The 15,225-nt window shown below is 42.1% G+C and overlaps 1 protein-coding gene across 4 annotated transcripts in view; it reads right to left on the reverse strand.

Annotated features, from left to right (window-relative positions):
* PTPN1 (protein tyrosine phosphatase non-receptor type 1) overlaps window positions 1-13,503 on the reverse strand; it is a 72,696-nt gene extending 59,193 nt beyond the window's left edge. For 2 of the 4 annotated variants that reach the window (XR_010836633.1, XM_067013903.1), the window contains exon 1: window positions 13,235-13,472. Coding sequence is in view for 2 of the 4 variants with exons in the window: in XM_067013903.1 (XP_066870004.1) it covers window positions 13,235-13,297 (63 nt within the window). In the remaining 2 variants the exon portion in view is untranslated. Of the gene's footprint in view, window positions 1-4,674; window positions 4,765-13,234 lie in introns of all 4 variants that reach the window. The other 2 variants (XM_059036080.2, XM_059036078.2) reach the window with 2 other exon arrangements.
* Between the last annotated feature and the right edge of the window lie 1,722 nt (window positions 13,504-15,225).

Genomic DNA, 15,225 nt, shown 5'->3' on the forward strand with positions numbered 1-15,225 from the left:
AAAGGAAAAAAGAAAAGATGTTACACAACCTTAATGGTTTGCAGATATCTAAGTCTGACTGCTCCGACACAGCAAGGAATGAGTTTAGTAAGTATGTGAACAGAAAACAGGCAGCAATCAGCAACTCATCCAGAATTACTCAAGATGATAATTTTTGTGTTTAAATCACAAAGTCTCAGAGTATGTAATCATATCCAAAAATGTTAAAATGCCTAAAAATTAAAGCCTATCACATAGTCATTTAAAACTAGGATAAATTATCAGTAAACTTAAGTTATTTTACAAGGTATTTGACTTGAAAGACTCACTCGAACAAAGTCGTCTATGTATAGAGAACTGCTACATAATGGGATAAGCCAGCCAACACCATTAAAAATATCCTTTAAAATTCACAATGAATAAATGAGACCTTTCTTCTTATAGTGTCATCTGCAAATCAGGGGGATAGCCACATATTTTCAATTTGTACTTACTGAGTCAGGCTTATACTCAAAGATTCTTTTTAAAAAACATTTTGTGTCATAAAAGATAATTCTGGGGCTTCCCTGGTGGTGCAGTGGTTGAGAGTCCGCCTGCCGGTGCAGGGGACACGGGTTCGTGCCCCGGTCCGGGAAGATCCCACATGCCGCGGAGCGCCTGGGCCCGTGAGTCATGGCCGCTGAGCCTGCGCGTCCGGAGACTGTGCTCCGCAACGGGAGAGGCCACAACAGTATGAGGCCCGCATACCGCAAAAAAGAAAAAGAAAAAAAAAAAGAAGATAATTCTGCTTTTTGTACGGACTGAAGAGTATCTGCATAAATACCTGGATAAGAAAAATAAAACTATTGATATAAAAGCTATCACTTCATTGCAATCAATACTGTACTACCTGCCTACTAAGTGTAACGCACTGTCCGTTAACACCGTTAACGCACAGACGATAACACAAACATCATCCTGCCAGAGAAGACACCTACACAGGTGACTTCACTACACGGCGGCAACATGAGGTCAATGACATGTTGTAGCCTTCACTAAGTCATCCTATTAGAAGGATTCTGTGGCCATTATCACAGTCAAGGTGAGAAGTAATGGCAAGGGAGAGAGGAAAAAACTATATATTAAGAGAAAGAGAGACAATGCATATGAATCATGGAAGGGTAAGGGGTGGATGGGAGGCGGAGGGTTAAGAACAAAGAGGAAGAAAGTTAAATATGCTCCCATGCTTTCAAGCTTAGGTAATTTAACACTTAACATGCACAGAGAAGGGCAAGGAGGCCTGAACCCAGATTAAGGGACTGGAGAACATAAGGGGCTCACTCCTGCCTGCCCTTGGAATCTCCACTTAGATATTACTTTTATAGACTATCTTCACCTGACAGCTCTTCCGCCTGCTTTTCCTTCTCCCAAATGCCTCTTCCTTAGTGTCCCCAAGTACCCAGGCCTACGCCTATGACAGCTCTCATCAATCTGAACTGAGACTGTTTCTACCCAGCCCCTTCGCTAGCTGCACTGTTAAGCTTCTTAACAGCAAGGACCAACTGTGTCTTTCTTGCTCACCACTTACCCTCAATGCCTAGCAGAGCCCGGCCCCTAGCTCATGTACTTGAATGAGTGAATGGACTCTGCCTGAAAGGAGCTTACCATTGCAGAACAGAAGAGGAAATAAAGGGGAGATGAAAAGCTTCATGGAGACATTGATCTCCAGTTATTGATTTTAATTTCATATATACAAAAAAGTATTAAATGGCCAATGCCATCATGTCACACGATTCAAGAGTGCTAAAACACTGAGTTGGTTTTGTCCTCCTGGGATTCAGCTTTAGGAGGGGAAAAGGTACAAAACTTAGAACAAGGATCCTGATTGTTTTATAATGGTAAAGAACCTTCCCTATCTATCGCTTGTTCTAATTTGTCATATATAATATACCTCTATGGAAGAAGAGATGTTCAAGAGGGATCAAAGGAATAGCATCTCCTACAATATAACACGTACTTCTGTTGCTAAACAGGGATAGAGACCTTTCACACATATTCTTTGTAACATATATACATATATATATATATTTTTCCCCCCAATCATGGCTATCATTTATTTCATCCCTTGATAGAGAGGATAAGGTAGAGAAACAATCTAATCATGAATTGAGACACATGACAAATGGTATCATTCCTAACCAGGTCACAAAGCAAGTCATTAAAAACACTACTTCTTAGATTTTTCAGTGCAAACTTATTTGAGCAAGTCATTCTTCTTGTCAAGTCCCATATTGACCATCGAATTTAATTTCCAAGTTGGTCATCAAAAATAGTTCCTGGAAATAATTGAACATGGGACAAAAATACAGTCACACTCAGTTGCTCGAGGTGGAAAAAAATGGTGGCAGCTTCCAACTTCCTCAAAATAGCAGAAAGGGGATAAGGATGACAAGGGAAGGGGGAAGGGCAGGAAGGAAAGAAGCACCTGGCTAATGATTTTATCCCGGATTTTAATGTCAAGGGCACTCCCTCCTCAGGCATTTTCACACTAGCCACCATATCTCCAGCTAGTCTTCCCTTGCTTTGATTTTATCTAATAATAGTACACCAACTACTTACAAGCCTAAACGTCTTTTTAAAATCACCTTAATTCTAATGCTAATAAACAATTCCAAGAAGAAAACCCAGTCTGGAGTAGAGGCTACAAACTCAAGTGCGTCCAATGGCTGGGTAGTTCATATAAGCAAGGACAGGGGGATCTGCTGGGGAGAAGAATACACACGTGCCCCTCAGATCAGCAGACCACTGCCACAGTGGGCTCAGGCCATGTGATCTTCAGATTTTTCAAGAGAAGCCAGAAATCCAGATTTGTATGTGATTTCTCCTGATTTATCAATAATGACAAAAGTTTAAACTCCTCTTTTTTTCAAAGCACTGTGTGGACCAAGCAAAATATAACTGGGTGGCCAACTTGTGACATCTAGGTAAGAGGTCAGAAATATGGGCAAGGGTCAAAATCTACAAACTCTCTCTTCCTATGTGCTAATCAAGCAGGAGGCGAAGCACAACTCCTTGTCCCTGCAGTTGTGTATCAGTGAGAGCATGGCCACAGTGCCGTTGTAAGCTGGATCCAGGACATGGGAGACCTCAGGCAAAGAAGAACATCGAGGCTCTGACACCTAATTGTCCTCCCAAAACATTTCCTGCTATTAAAGACCAATTTATGGTGTGTAATAAATGGTACTGCATGTAAAGCACTTTGCGCAGTGCCTGGGGCACATAACAGAATTCAATAAATGTTAGCCGTTATTGGGTTTTATTATGAATGAGGGTAGAACATGGATCAGACTGTGCCTTTCTCCCTTGAATGGGAGATTTTAGTCCACTTACAAAACCCAATAATCCTCTTTAGACATGAGAAGAATTTCAAAGGAAACTGCAGTCATCAATGTGGCATTCAGTCATTTTATAAAATAATGGATTTATGCCCACACAGGGTGTTTTATTCTTTTTAAGGACATAATGGATTTTTTAAGTTTTGATTTGAGTTAATATGAAAATTTAAAGTTCTGTCTCACTTTTAGATAAGGGGGATCATGGAACATATATGGCTACCAAATCTAGCATGAGTGGGACGTGAAGCCCCCATTTTACCAGCAAAGTTGCCCCAGTCTCCTGGCTCCTCGTGTGACCACATAGGTGTAGGATGTTAGATTCCAGTCATGCTGTAAGGCTATCTGGTCTAATCACCACATTTTACAGATCCTGAATGTTAACTCCTTCAAGGTCCCACAATAGTCGAAGGCAGACCCAGAACCCAAACCCTGTCCTCTTCCATCATCTCACAAGTCCCTGCAGGGGGGATGTATGTTCGGGGTAGTTGGTTAAGGGTGGGTAGCAGGGCAGCCTGGGACTAAAGCTTTGAGACAAAGGCCAAGCCTTTATGAGTAAAAGGCTCTATCAACCAAGGGGACAGGGTGGGGAAGGTTTCCTATACACAGCCAATCAAAGCCTTGCTTCATTCAGTACATCTCAGGGTCAGTCAGACTCTTAAAAATCCTCTAGTATCAACCATACCCTTTCAGCCACTGGCTTATAGCAAGAGTTCCAAGCCTCTATGAAAGAATCTAATTTACCTGCTGGAAAAGTAGAGACATCACTAAACAAAGGAATCAATGATTTTTAAAAGAATGTTACTATGTTTCAAAGTGTCCAACTATGAAAGTACTGAGAAAATATTTTTTTGAAATGTAGCCAAGTATAGAATATAAACTGAGTCCTACATTCAAAATTTGTCTTTCTAGAAAGCAAATGTCAAAGGATATAAAGCAAGCTGTGAACAAGAGACTAAAATTAGCTCAAACCACAAATAACCTAACATACTTATCACTTCCTTACGATCAACCTACAAAAATCAAACATTAAAAGCATTTACAAAACTAAAGGTGTGATGCCAATTTAATCCTTTAACTTCAGCTGTATCCTTTCTTCCTTCTGGCATGTAAACTTTACCAAAGAATGACATTTTATTAATTTGAAGGCAAGTACAAGGGAAACCATTAGAGCTAAGTTTTGCCCTGCAAATAAAATAGCATGTAAATGCAGTTCTTAAGTGGTTAGAATGGTAACCACCTCCTCAAACTGAGGATAGGAAATTTCAGATGATGGACCACACCCATCTCCAAATGAGCTTCTCACAGAGAGCTAGGGACATACCAGACTCCTACTTCAGACCAAAGCTTGCCTCCATCTCCTCAAGCCGTTTATTTCCTACTTCCAAAAGCAACATCTTCCAATGAACAAAGGCTGTTGGGAAACACAAAAGTTTTTGTCATAACGTAGTGGAACGTGTTGCAAAAGGAAGCTTAGTTGACAAATGTGGGTTCATGCAAAAAAAAAAAAAGGTACTAGTTTGTTAAACTTCAACTACTTTTACCATGATTCTCTCTGCGTGATGACTACATTTTTGATAAGTTTTCTGGGGAAAGTTCAAGCTCAAAAAGGATGGAAACGAGGGGTTAAGAAACGATGAGTATAAAACCTACCAACAGCTACTGTGCACTCTTCAATACTAAAACTCTCAAAAGCATTCTTATCAGTAAGTAGAAAAACAAGGGACAGTAGCAGACCTGGGTACTATGACAAGAACAGATGACATAAAATACTGCTAATGACACTAATATTCCTAGGATATATTAAGAAAAACTGTTAGTGGGACATGAAGGAATATTTAAATACACTTAGAAATGGTACCATGGTAGGTACATAAAGGACCCATTAAAACGCAGCACATCATGGGGATGTGGATTCTCAAGGATGGTTCATGGGAGATGTGGACCAGCTAACACTCAATCATGGCCATATCACCCGGTGTACTGGGGACTGCTCCAGAAATGTGGCTTTGTGCCTGTCAACCTGATGTGGCTCAATGCAACTTCCTGATACTGCACCACTCTGCTTTACCCCCTCACCCCACCTCCGAGGATGATCCAAAAGACCCTGGCAACTGGGAGGTGGTATCCAGGAGGTGGAGAACAATAATGGCAATGCTCTTAACTCTAAGATGCTCTCAAAATAATGGTTTGAATCAGGGTAAAAATAAAGCAAAACAACAAGAACAACAAAAAACACAAAACAAAGTATACTCCCTCTGAAAGACCCCTGAATATCTTCTTAGAGGCCTCTTTTCTCTGTGCAAAAGTGAGCCACACAAATATTTATGACCCAGTTATACTTTGCCTTTATACTTGTAGAAGCAAACTCAGCCCTGACTATTTGAAGAGTGAAGCAATACAAAATCTAAAAGAGATAAATATAACAGTGACAAATGTTTAAGCACCGAGGGAATTTAAAGCTAATTTACCGTATTATGCTAAATGCAGCTTGCCTATTTGTTCTCTTGAGTGAAGTTATATTCAGAAGTGATTTCATGCACAGACATTTTTAAGTAACCCCCTGTTCTTCGGAGAATTCCAACTACTTGGAGTAATTAACTTGATGTTCACCTTCCTGTAAGCAATTCACAATAGTGTATAATTCTCTGAGTAATCAGTACTCATCAGAATAAAAACTAGCTAAGCTGTTCCCTGGAACTTAACGTAGCATTTTTTAATGAGATTCTTCAAAAGGAAGAGATGCACCAGTAACAAAGCCATTAGGTAAGAAAAAAAAAAAGTCGGGGGAAAAAATGTTTCATAACAGAGTAACAGAAATAAGGGAGTTTTCCTTCTCTAATCACTAACTAATAAATTAAAAAAACACAGTTTTGGAAACCTAGTTTTGCTATGCTCATCTTATCTTTGCAAGTGGTGTCGCTTGCCCACAAAGGCCACAAACACAGCCGAGGCTTTTCCTTCTTCATCTGTAAAAGAAAACGTGCCTCAATCAGTCTTTGGGAAGAAAGCTCTGCAAGTAAAAGAGAAAGACGCCTAGGACACAAGTCCACTCGAGCCCAAAGGTTTGCTTCAACAAGCAGTTAACCCTCAATAAGGACTCAGAATCTCCTGGCACACTACTAGATTAAGAGTAGTAGGGAATGTGTGTATTTTCCAGAGAAAAATATGAACCTTAAGTGTCCCTTTGCTAAGAAGCCATGTTTACTTTGTGATTCCATGCTGTAGAACTTCTTAAGCACCAATTCTATCTAATTACCACAGGGTATCCGTAAAACTTTACAAACAGCATTGGTAGAATCATAAGCATTCAAAACTGCAAATTGAATCAGGTCACAAATTTAAAAAAAAAACAACAAAAACCTGAAAATCATTTATCAGTAGTTATTTTTGTCTGCAGTGTGACTTGTACCACATTCCGAAGAGCAACTGATTTGGGGGGGCTTGACTTTTCTTTGGCTATTTATTTCGGGGGAAAAAAATCTTCCATGGGAAATGGTCTTGTTCCTAGCTTTCAGACATTCAAAATTTACAAAACTGTCAGTAAGACCCTTGTGATATGACAAGCTGCCTCGAGGAAGGAGAGGGCAGCAGCTAGGAAACTATGAAGCCCACTTCTACAAAGTGAAGCATTATTTCTAAAATGCTGGAGTCTTAGGTACTTTCTTCTCAAACACGGCAGCTGTGTATACTATCATGCTCTTCAAATGAAGTTTAGACCAGATGTTGGTTTCTTTCTAAAATTACAACATAAAGGGCAGCTACTCTTCATGTACCTAGCTGGGGTTGAATCTTTCGTAAATTCTCGAGAATCAGTTCCTCTATCTTTACAGGAAAAACCACCCAATTGCTACTCAGAGAAAAACTGCAAGCATAACTCATATGTCAGTGCCACTCGTTTTCCCACATTACTAAACCAAATGAACCCAACTTATTAAAAATGTTCAATACCTCTTGGGAAAAAAAAAGATTCAATTCTTTTGAATCTTTAACTATACTCACAAAACTCTTACACATCTTTGAGCCTAACTGTACCCACCCACACCCACGTACCTTACAAAATTGAGTAACCACTGCAGTGGTTACAAGGATCACTGCAGGAACATCAAACTCTCTCTGTGAGCACATTAAAGACTCATCACTTGATGAGCGAGAACTTAGTGATCAGTCAGTCAAGGATCATTTTTACACAGGAAGGGACTGAAGCCCAAAGAAAGGAAGGGACCCATTTAGCCTAGTTAGTGTTAGAGCTAACTAGAGAAAAAGCAAAAGATTAAGCTACTCTCTTGGCCAGAAGGGTGATCTGATCAAAGGCCAAAAATGTTTGCCTTTACCATTTATACTTTGAAAAGAAATCACAGGTTTTATAAGGGTTGTTACTTTATGGAGAACCATATTTTTAATCCCACAGTCAAAAAATATTTCACAAACCAGCTACATGCAAAGCCCTTCTAGAAGGTATGTGAGAACAAGTCAAGAGTGATGAGAACAGAGTAATTCAATAATTCTTAGAGAGACAGATATATAACCTCCAAGTTTCCTATTAAGTTCACCTCAGGCCAAGTACAAATTTGTTGTTAAATTTAAAGTTCCTGTGAAACAAACTGGGTTTCCTACTGGGTAAGCATCCAAGCTTTTCTTCCAAGCCACCACAGCAGGCAACACCAAACTGCCTCATCAAGCCATGGCTCAAATTGTACTGGTTTTCTCTGAGAGTGGCCTCTGCTATTAGTACTAATGCAGGCTAATCTTTTTGTGTCTACCATTCCTCCTCCCCCAGAATGGGAGTTGGGAACTGTGACTTGTCTTTCTATTGTCAGGGCCTGGGGCAAAGTGCTGACAATCAATTCAACCCCAACATTTCTTAGGCACTTTGTGCCCGGTGCAGAGGACACCAAGATGAATGAGAAAGATGGAAGAGCTGACTTCCATAGTTTGGACCCTACAGTAGATGGACCCGGATACAAAGGAACAGCTCCCATGAGAGCAGGGCTTTAAAAGAGACAGGTATGAAGGTGTATGTAAGCACACAAGTGAGAGAGCCAAAATCTAGTGCAAGGGGGCACACATTTGAGCTGGGAGGCGCAAGCCAGAATGAGTGGGAAAGGCAGCCTAAACAAAGTGTTGAGCCAAAGTACAGAGGAATGAAAGAGAAGGATGAGTCTGGAGAACACTGCACCTTCTAGTGTGGCTAGAATAAAAGGTACACAGGAGGGGATGGCTGGAACCTGCCAAGGAGCCATGCCAAGGAGCTTGGACCTTACAGATAAATGAAAGCATAAAAGTAAACAGAGGAGTGACAGACTCAGGTCTGTTTTTAACACAATTACTCTAGTGATAATGTGAAGAATATACACAGTGGGGCAGGGGGGAGATGTGGAGAGATTGTTGAGGGACCTTATTAATATGCTTCTGGTTTCACTAATTTCTGTAATGTGAAATCAGAAATGACAGCAGTATTATAAGCAAAATTTGAGAACCTAGACCACTGGGATGGTAGGAAGGACATCACAGTGACCAATCAATGAGATGTGGTAGAGGGAATCAAGAACCATTCCAAAGTCCCCAGCTCTCCTGGATATTCGAAACATGCACCAAATGACTGGTAGCAAACTACATTGTCTTGGACACAATGACCCTGCTGGACTTCCCCTTTTCCTAAACGTGGGCAGTACAAAGAAACATGCCCAGACCATTTGTAGTCAGTATTAGTTGGTTACCATGAACAAATTAACATAAACACTGTAGGAGGGGATGCCAGCTTGTGCAAAATACACATGAGCTCAGGCTGGCTTATGAAAAAGTACCTGCAATTAAAAGCACAGCATAAGACAAAAACTGCCAAAAGGATTCTGCCATCTAAAAGATCAGAAAATAGACAACTCAAAAAAAAAGAGAAAAGGATAAAAAGAAAAGGCACAGTTATTTCAGTAGTTAAGAGTCTGACAAAACCCCTACAGGAAATTTTAAAATTTATTTCTATCATGAAATTCAGTATACATTCAATTACACTACTTAATACCAGGCATCTTTTAAAATAGGTTTGGGGGAGCTATTCATGCTAAAATGCAAAATGCAGGGACTTCCCTGGCAGTCCAGCGGTTAAGACTCCACGCTTCCAATGCAGGGGGGCATGGGTTCGATCCCTGGTAGGGGAACTAAGATCCCGCATGCAGCGCAGCGCAGCCAAAAAAAAAATGCAAAATGCACTGGAGGGGCCTTGGAGCCCAATGGTAGACAACTGGCAACCGAAAATCATCTGCATTACCATTATCCCCCAGCTGACTCTTCAGAACCATCTGATATAGTTTATGATGTACTTCCAAAAGAACCAAAGTATTCCTATAAATATGCCAGTGATGTCAAACAAATAATGACAGCAAAAAGTTCTTCCCTCCACTATTTCTACTTGTGCCCCCAGTTAATCTGAGTCCAGACATTTACAAACCTCTTTGCACCATTTCCGAAGTGGTGATCAGACACCTAAATTTAGTTCACTCAAACCAGGGCTACACAAGAACATTTAGATCTAATGGGTCACTCAAGATGACTAGAGCTTCCCATCCTCTCCATGTCACTTCCGTTTGTCTTTCTTTTTTTTAAGTGAAGTGAGTCATAGCGTATAGATCTTTTTCCTCTGCACAAAACACAGTTTTTCTCTGAAGAGAATGGTATTCATATAAAAATTACTGGGAAATTTTAAAATTCATCTTGGACTGTAACAAAATAAGCTGTATACAGCAGTAAGGAATTTTAGTGAATTACTGTTATAACATGGTTTTAACCTAGTCAGGCATTAGATCGTATTTCATAATGAAAGCAGCTATAAAAACAAATGTCAATTGGAAGAGTGGCCCGTATTACAAAGCCTGCCTCTAACATAGAATAAATCTTGCCTTCAAGTCACAAGCTATTGTTGCAATCTCCCTTATCTGAAACAATCAAATCATTCATACTGAAAAGTAGTGAACAGTGTCAGAGAATCAAAGAATTAGAGATGAGAGAAATGGCGAAACACCTGACCCAAACCTTAAACTACAAATGGAGGGTAGTTTTTCCTATTTTCATTCATTCAAGCCCTCTCTTCTCTCATTCTAGCTCCAAAAATCAATCCCTTTGCCCCATCTGTGTTCTCTCTTCTCTTTTGGGCACTCCAGGCTTGCTAAGTATTACTTCCACTTTTCAAACCAGACATACAATCATTTAAATGATAGAAAACAATTTTTTAAAGTCCTCTACACATGCTATCAAAGCTGACGTTTTATAGACCTAAATGCTTATTAGTATCTATGCTATCTATTAGCATTAACAACTATATAAAAACAGTTATGCTCACTTTGTCAAATTGAGCTAGCAGAGAATCTTCGCCTGAAACATTTGTTTTCTAAGCTGCCTCACTCCTCGGCATTCAAAAGTCTACTTCATCCTTTGTTCTTTTCCCAATTGTTTCCAAGTTTTTACATTTTTTGTTGTAGTTAGAAGTTAGTATAGTGAGAAATGACTGCACTGCTTTGTTTACAAAATGTTAAGCAAAAATTACATATTATTTAAAAAATCATAATAGACTAAGCAAGCTCAAAATGACTTTGTATAAGGCTGCCTTCATTGTGACGGGCTACAAAATATCAATTTTTTTAACTTCCATTTTCTACCCACCATAAACACATTTCTTTGAATTCCTGAAAAATAATGGTTTTTGTAAATTGACACACACTTTGGAAAATTTGCCACTTTAGACTCAAGGTCATTTGAACTCTACATTGTTTTTAAAATGCCAGAGTTTGCCACTTTTAACATCAAGAAGGAAAAGAGCGTCTGATTTAGTTTTTGTAAAAGAAAAATATCTGTACTGCAGAGGTGAGGAAGCCCATAGTGGATAATCCTCTAAGATAAAAGAAACCACCTCTAGAAATGTGGCAATCGATTAAGGATCTAGAGGAATCTCAACATACAGCAATCTCGACTAACTCCTGGGGTTCCAAGGGGGTAGACAAACATAAGGACGATGAGGGAAATTAACTGAAGACCACGCTCCATGCTAGTGACTTGCTTAACATAGTTTTAACAGTGCTTGGGTGACAGGTCTCCCACTCCTCCCTAAAACTGTAAGTAATCAAATTCAAACAAGGACTTTTTATAATATGAATTTGCTGTTGCCAACTGAGTCAGCTTCAATATAAAAGATTCTCCCCAGTACTTCCTGGAGGCCATCCCTACTTGTGAGGTATATCATTATCAACTCCAACACTTCAGACCAAGAATTTTTTCATTTAAAACCACTTTAGACTCTACTGTATTCAATCTGATGCAGAAAATTTGTCTACACATTCTCAAAGTCACTAGTGGGATTCATTCAATTAACTCAGAGAGCTAGACACGGAATACAAATTTTATATATTGATCGATTGTACTTATACAGATTAGAGTAGTTATAAACATTAGTCTATCAGAAGATAATATACATTACAGTGCAAGTAAAAAGAATCCTGTCAAATAAGCTTGATGAAAATCCACATGAAACCAAGCCTGCCAAAAAAAGGCTTTTGTTAGTCAAGCATACCAAAGAACTGCTTAAAGCTTTTTTCCTTTTTAAGTGGAGCTCAAAATAGATTTTAATACTACCAGCTGATGGATCTCACAATTTGCCTTTTGAGCCTATAAGCCGAAAACAGCCTTCTCCCTTTACACAAGTAACAACATCTCTCTATTCTGTACATTGTTTATTTAAAATACCGAGTGTGGTTTTGGTTAATCCTCACAACCCCCGCGATGACATTTAATCGGGAGCACATATTTTCTTCAGAGCTGCTCTTGTGAAAGCAGACCTCTTCATCTTTTTAATCTCATGATGTACCTTCCTAACTTTTTATTTATGAATCACCATAACCTACAAGGAGATGAGGACTGGGAAGACACCATCATCTCAACCATGACCAAAGGATAAGATGCTCATCGGTAGAAAGATGCTATTTTAGAGAGTAAAAACGTTAACCTCCTGCCTGCCTGACACGGGGTAACATTCTGGCCCCAGTGGAGTGGGTACTCCAGACCTCCCAGCTGTAAAGCTCTTTAGCCTGCTACTCTCAGGGCTTAGCTCACAGAGCAAATATCTCTTCCTCTGACAGATCTTCCCTGATCCCCTTCTCTGAGGCAGGCCATCTTCCCTGAAATCACTCTCTACCCCGTTATGTTTTGTTTTCTTCATAGCACTTGTCCCCATCTAAAATTGTCTGCTTATGTGTTGCACTGCCCTATTCGACTCTAAGCCCACGGGGGATAGGATCTTGCCTGTCTTGTTCAGCAAACACTACCTCCAGCGCCTCAGCAGCGCCTAGCACGGAAGAGGCACGTCAATTCAGATCCATTAAATGAATGAACAGGAAGGGGGAAGGGACTGTCATCCTTGGGACTCGACGCACAGAGACCAGGAGAAAGGAAATGTAAAGGAGGGAGGGGGGAGTAACCCTTTCCCCCGGGGAGACAAAGGAAGACAGCCTGAGGTGGTCCAGTCTAGAAAGGAAGTAGTGGGGGTGTTCTATCCACCCCAGGGGACAAAGAGTGGACAGGCAGGGGGGCGGGGTCGCGGTGCGAGGCTTCGCGCTGAGAGCAGAGACTGGCGGCTTCCAGGCTTGAGAGGTCACCCGGGCTGGAGGATATGAGGTAGGTGGGGGATCAAAGGGGACTGCGAGGCCGGGGAGAGACGCAGGCCCACCCGGGGGACAAAGAGAGAGGCGGCTGGTCTCTGCCGCCGTCGGAACGAATCCTCACAGAGCAGGGCCCAGGCGGAGGGCGGGACCCAGAGGGAGAGCGGGGCCTGGGGGTCTGAGGGGAAGGTTCGCTAGGCCTAAGCGAAGGGCCTGCCGCGCTCTGGGGCGCTCCCGCACCTGGTAAATGGCCGCCCAGCTCCCAGCCTTGTCGATCTGCTCGAACTCCTTTTCCATCTCCATGGCGGGCCAGGGGGGCTGCTGCGCCTCCTCCTCGGCCCACTGCGCCGTCTACCGCTCTAGGCCGCGTCGCGCTCTCCGCACTTAGTCCCGCTGCAAGCCGCGACTCTCGCCGCTACCGCCGCCCTAGCCGCCGCTGCTTCTTCATGTCAACCCGGCAGCCGGAAGTACGCACCGCGCTGCCTCGGGCTCCGCCCCTCCAGCGGAAGGACCAATCAGCGCTCAGGAATGTCGGCTAGCGGTTCCGCGGGGCGGAGCCGGGGGAGGTGCTAGGGGAAGACATCTTGCAGCGTGCCCTCCCTCCTCTCCTCCCATTCCAGTCTACGGGCTTGGGCGTGGCGCGCGCCCGTTGCCTAGGCGACCCAGGGAGCCCCGCCCACGGCGCGTGGGTTTGCCCGGCTGCCACCGATCTTGAATTCAAGCATCGACGCGGTCCACTGAGTCACAGAGTGACCTTGAAGCAGTCATGCATCTTTCCTGTAGCGCCAGGGCCCAGGCCTCAGTGCTACAAGGTGTGTGGGGGGTTTACATGCTCCCCTTCCAGGCTCCCGCCTCTGGCCAGATGTCCGCCCTTTTTTCGTGAAACTTAGAGCTTCATGATTTACCAGGCTGCTGGGGAAGGCCCACTACTCTCTGAATGTACTTTGCGTTTAGGGTCTCCTATCCTGGGCACTGCAGAAATGAATGGGTTGGGGTCTTGGAATGATTTTTAATATTTCCCAAAGTAGCAAGGAAGTCCTGCTCAGAATGGACTCAGTGGAGCACAAATTCCATTGTGCATTAGTGTTGAATAATGGCAGATTTCTGGGCCCACTTCCAAAGGATTCGGATACAGGAATCTGTATTTTTTACCAGCAACCCCAGATAATTCTATACCTGTGGTCCTTGAAGCACACATGAGAACGGCTGTTCAGGTGGTTTTCCTGCAGGTTGTACTTTAAGCCATTCACTTTTGGGTCGGGCACATTATATGAAGACTGTGAACTCCATGGGGTCAGAGACCCTAGAGGACAGAATCATCTCTGTTCACTCTTCCCATCTCAAGCCTACCCAGAGCAGCGGTGTTGAATTCCAGCTCATTCCTTGAGTGCTTGTGGCAGGCACTGTGCCTGGCATTCCAGCTACATTTTCTCATTTAATCTCTACAACAACCCTACAATATAGGCACCTTTATTATTCCCATTTTATAGATGAGGAAACTGAGGCACAGAGAGGCAAAATCACTTGTCCAGAGTACCTTTGCACATTGGTATGGAAGCCAGGATTCTAACCAGTCTTCAGGGGAGTGCTCACTTTGGAGACAGGCTGCCTGAGTCCAAATTCCAGCTCTACTAAATACTAGCTGTGCAACCTTGGGCAAATTACCTAACCCGTCTCTGCCTCTGTTCCCTCCTTTGTAAAATGAAGATAATGAAAGTAGCCACCTCATAGGGTGGTGTGAAGATTGAAAGAGTATATATAATGCTTTTAGTCTAGTGAGTGGATCAATAAATATGAGCCCCTATTATTATATACCTTCAAATAATAGCAAATGGGAGGTAAATCCTTGTTGAATAAATGCAATTGGTTTGATAGACAATGTCTTTAGAAATTGAGTATTCCATGGAGGGGGAAATTAACAAAAGATGCCCCTTCGGGTGAAAAGTTTGGGAACCCCACACTTGGAATCTGCCTAATATAAGTCTTAGCCATTTAAGTGACTCTCCAGGTTCGTGTACTCTTCCTGCCCTTGTTTTTTTGAATGCTAGTTTATCTGGAACTCACAGAACTCAGAGCTCCTTGTTGGGGGGGACAGAACAAGGCTGGTTCATTCTTCTCACTGTGGGCTGACCTAAGTAAGTAAATAAATCAAATGCCCATCTGGAGCCCAAGTGGCCCTCATGCCTGCAGGGAGTACCACCCAGTGACTGGAGCAGCCTTTGAGTGGGACC

The sequence above is a fragment of the Kogia breviceps genome, chromosome 14 (assembly GCF_026419965.1).
Source record: "Kogia breviceps isolate mKogBre1 chromosome 14, mKogBre1 haplotype 1, whole genome shotgun sequence".
NCBI classification, from domain to species: Eukaryota; Metazoa; Chordata; class Mammalia; order Artiodactyla; family Physeteridae; genus Kogia; species Kogia breviceps.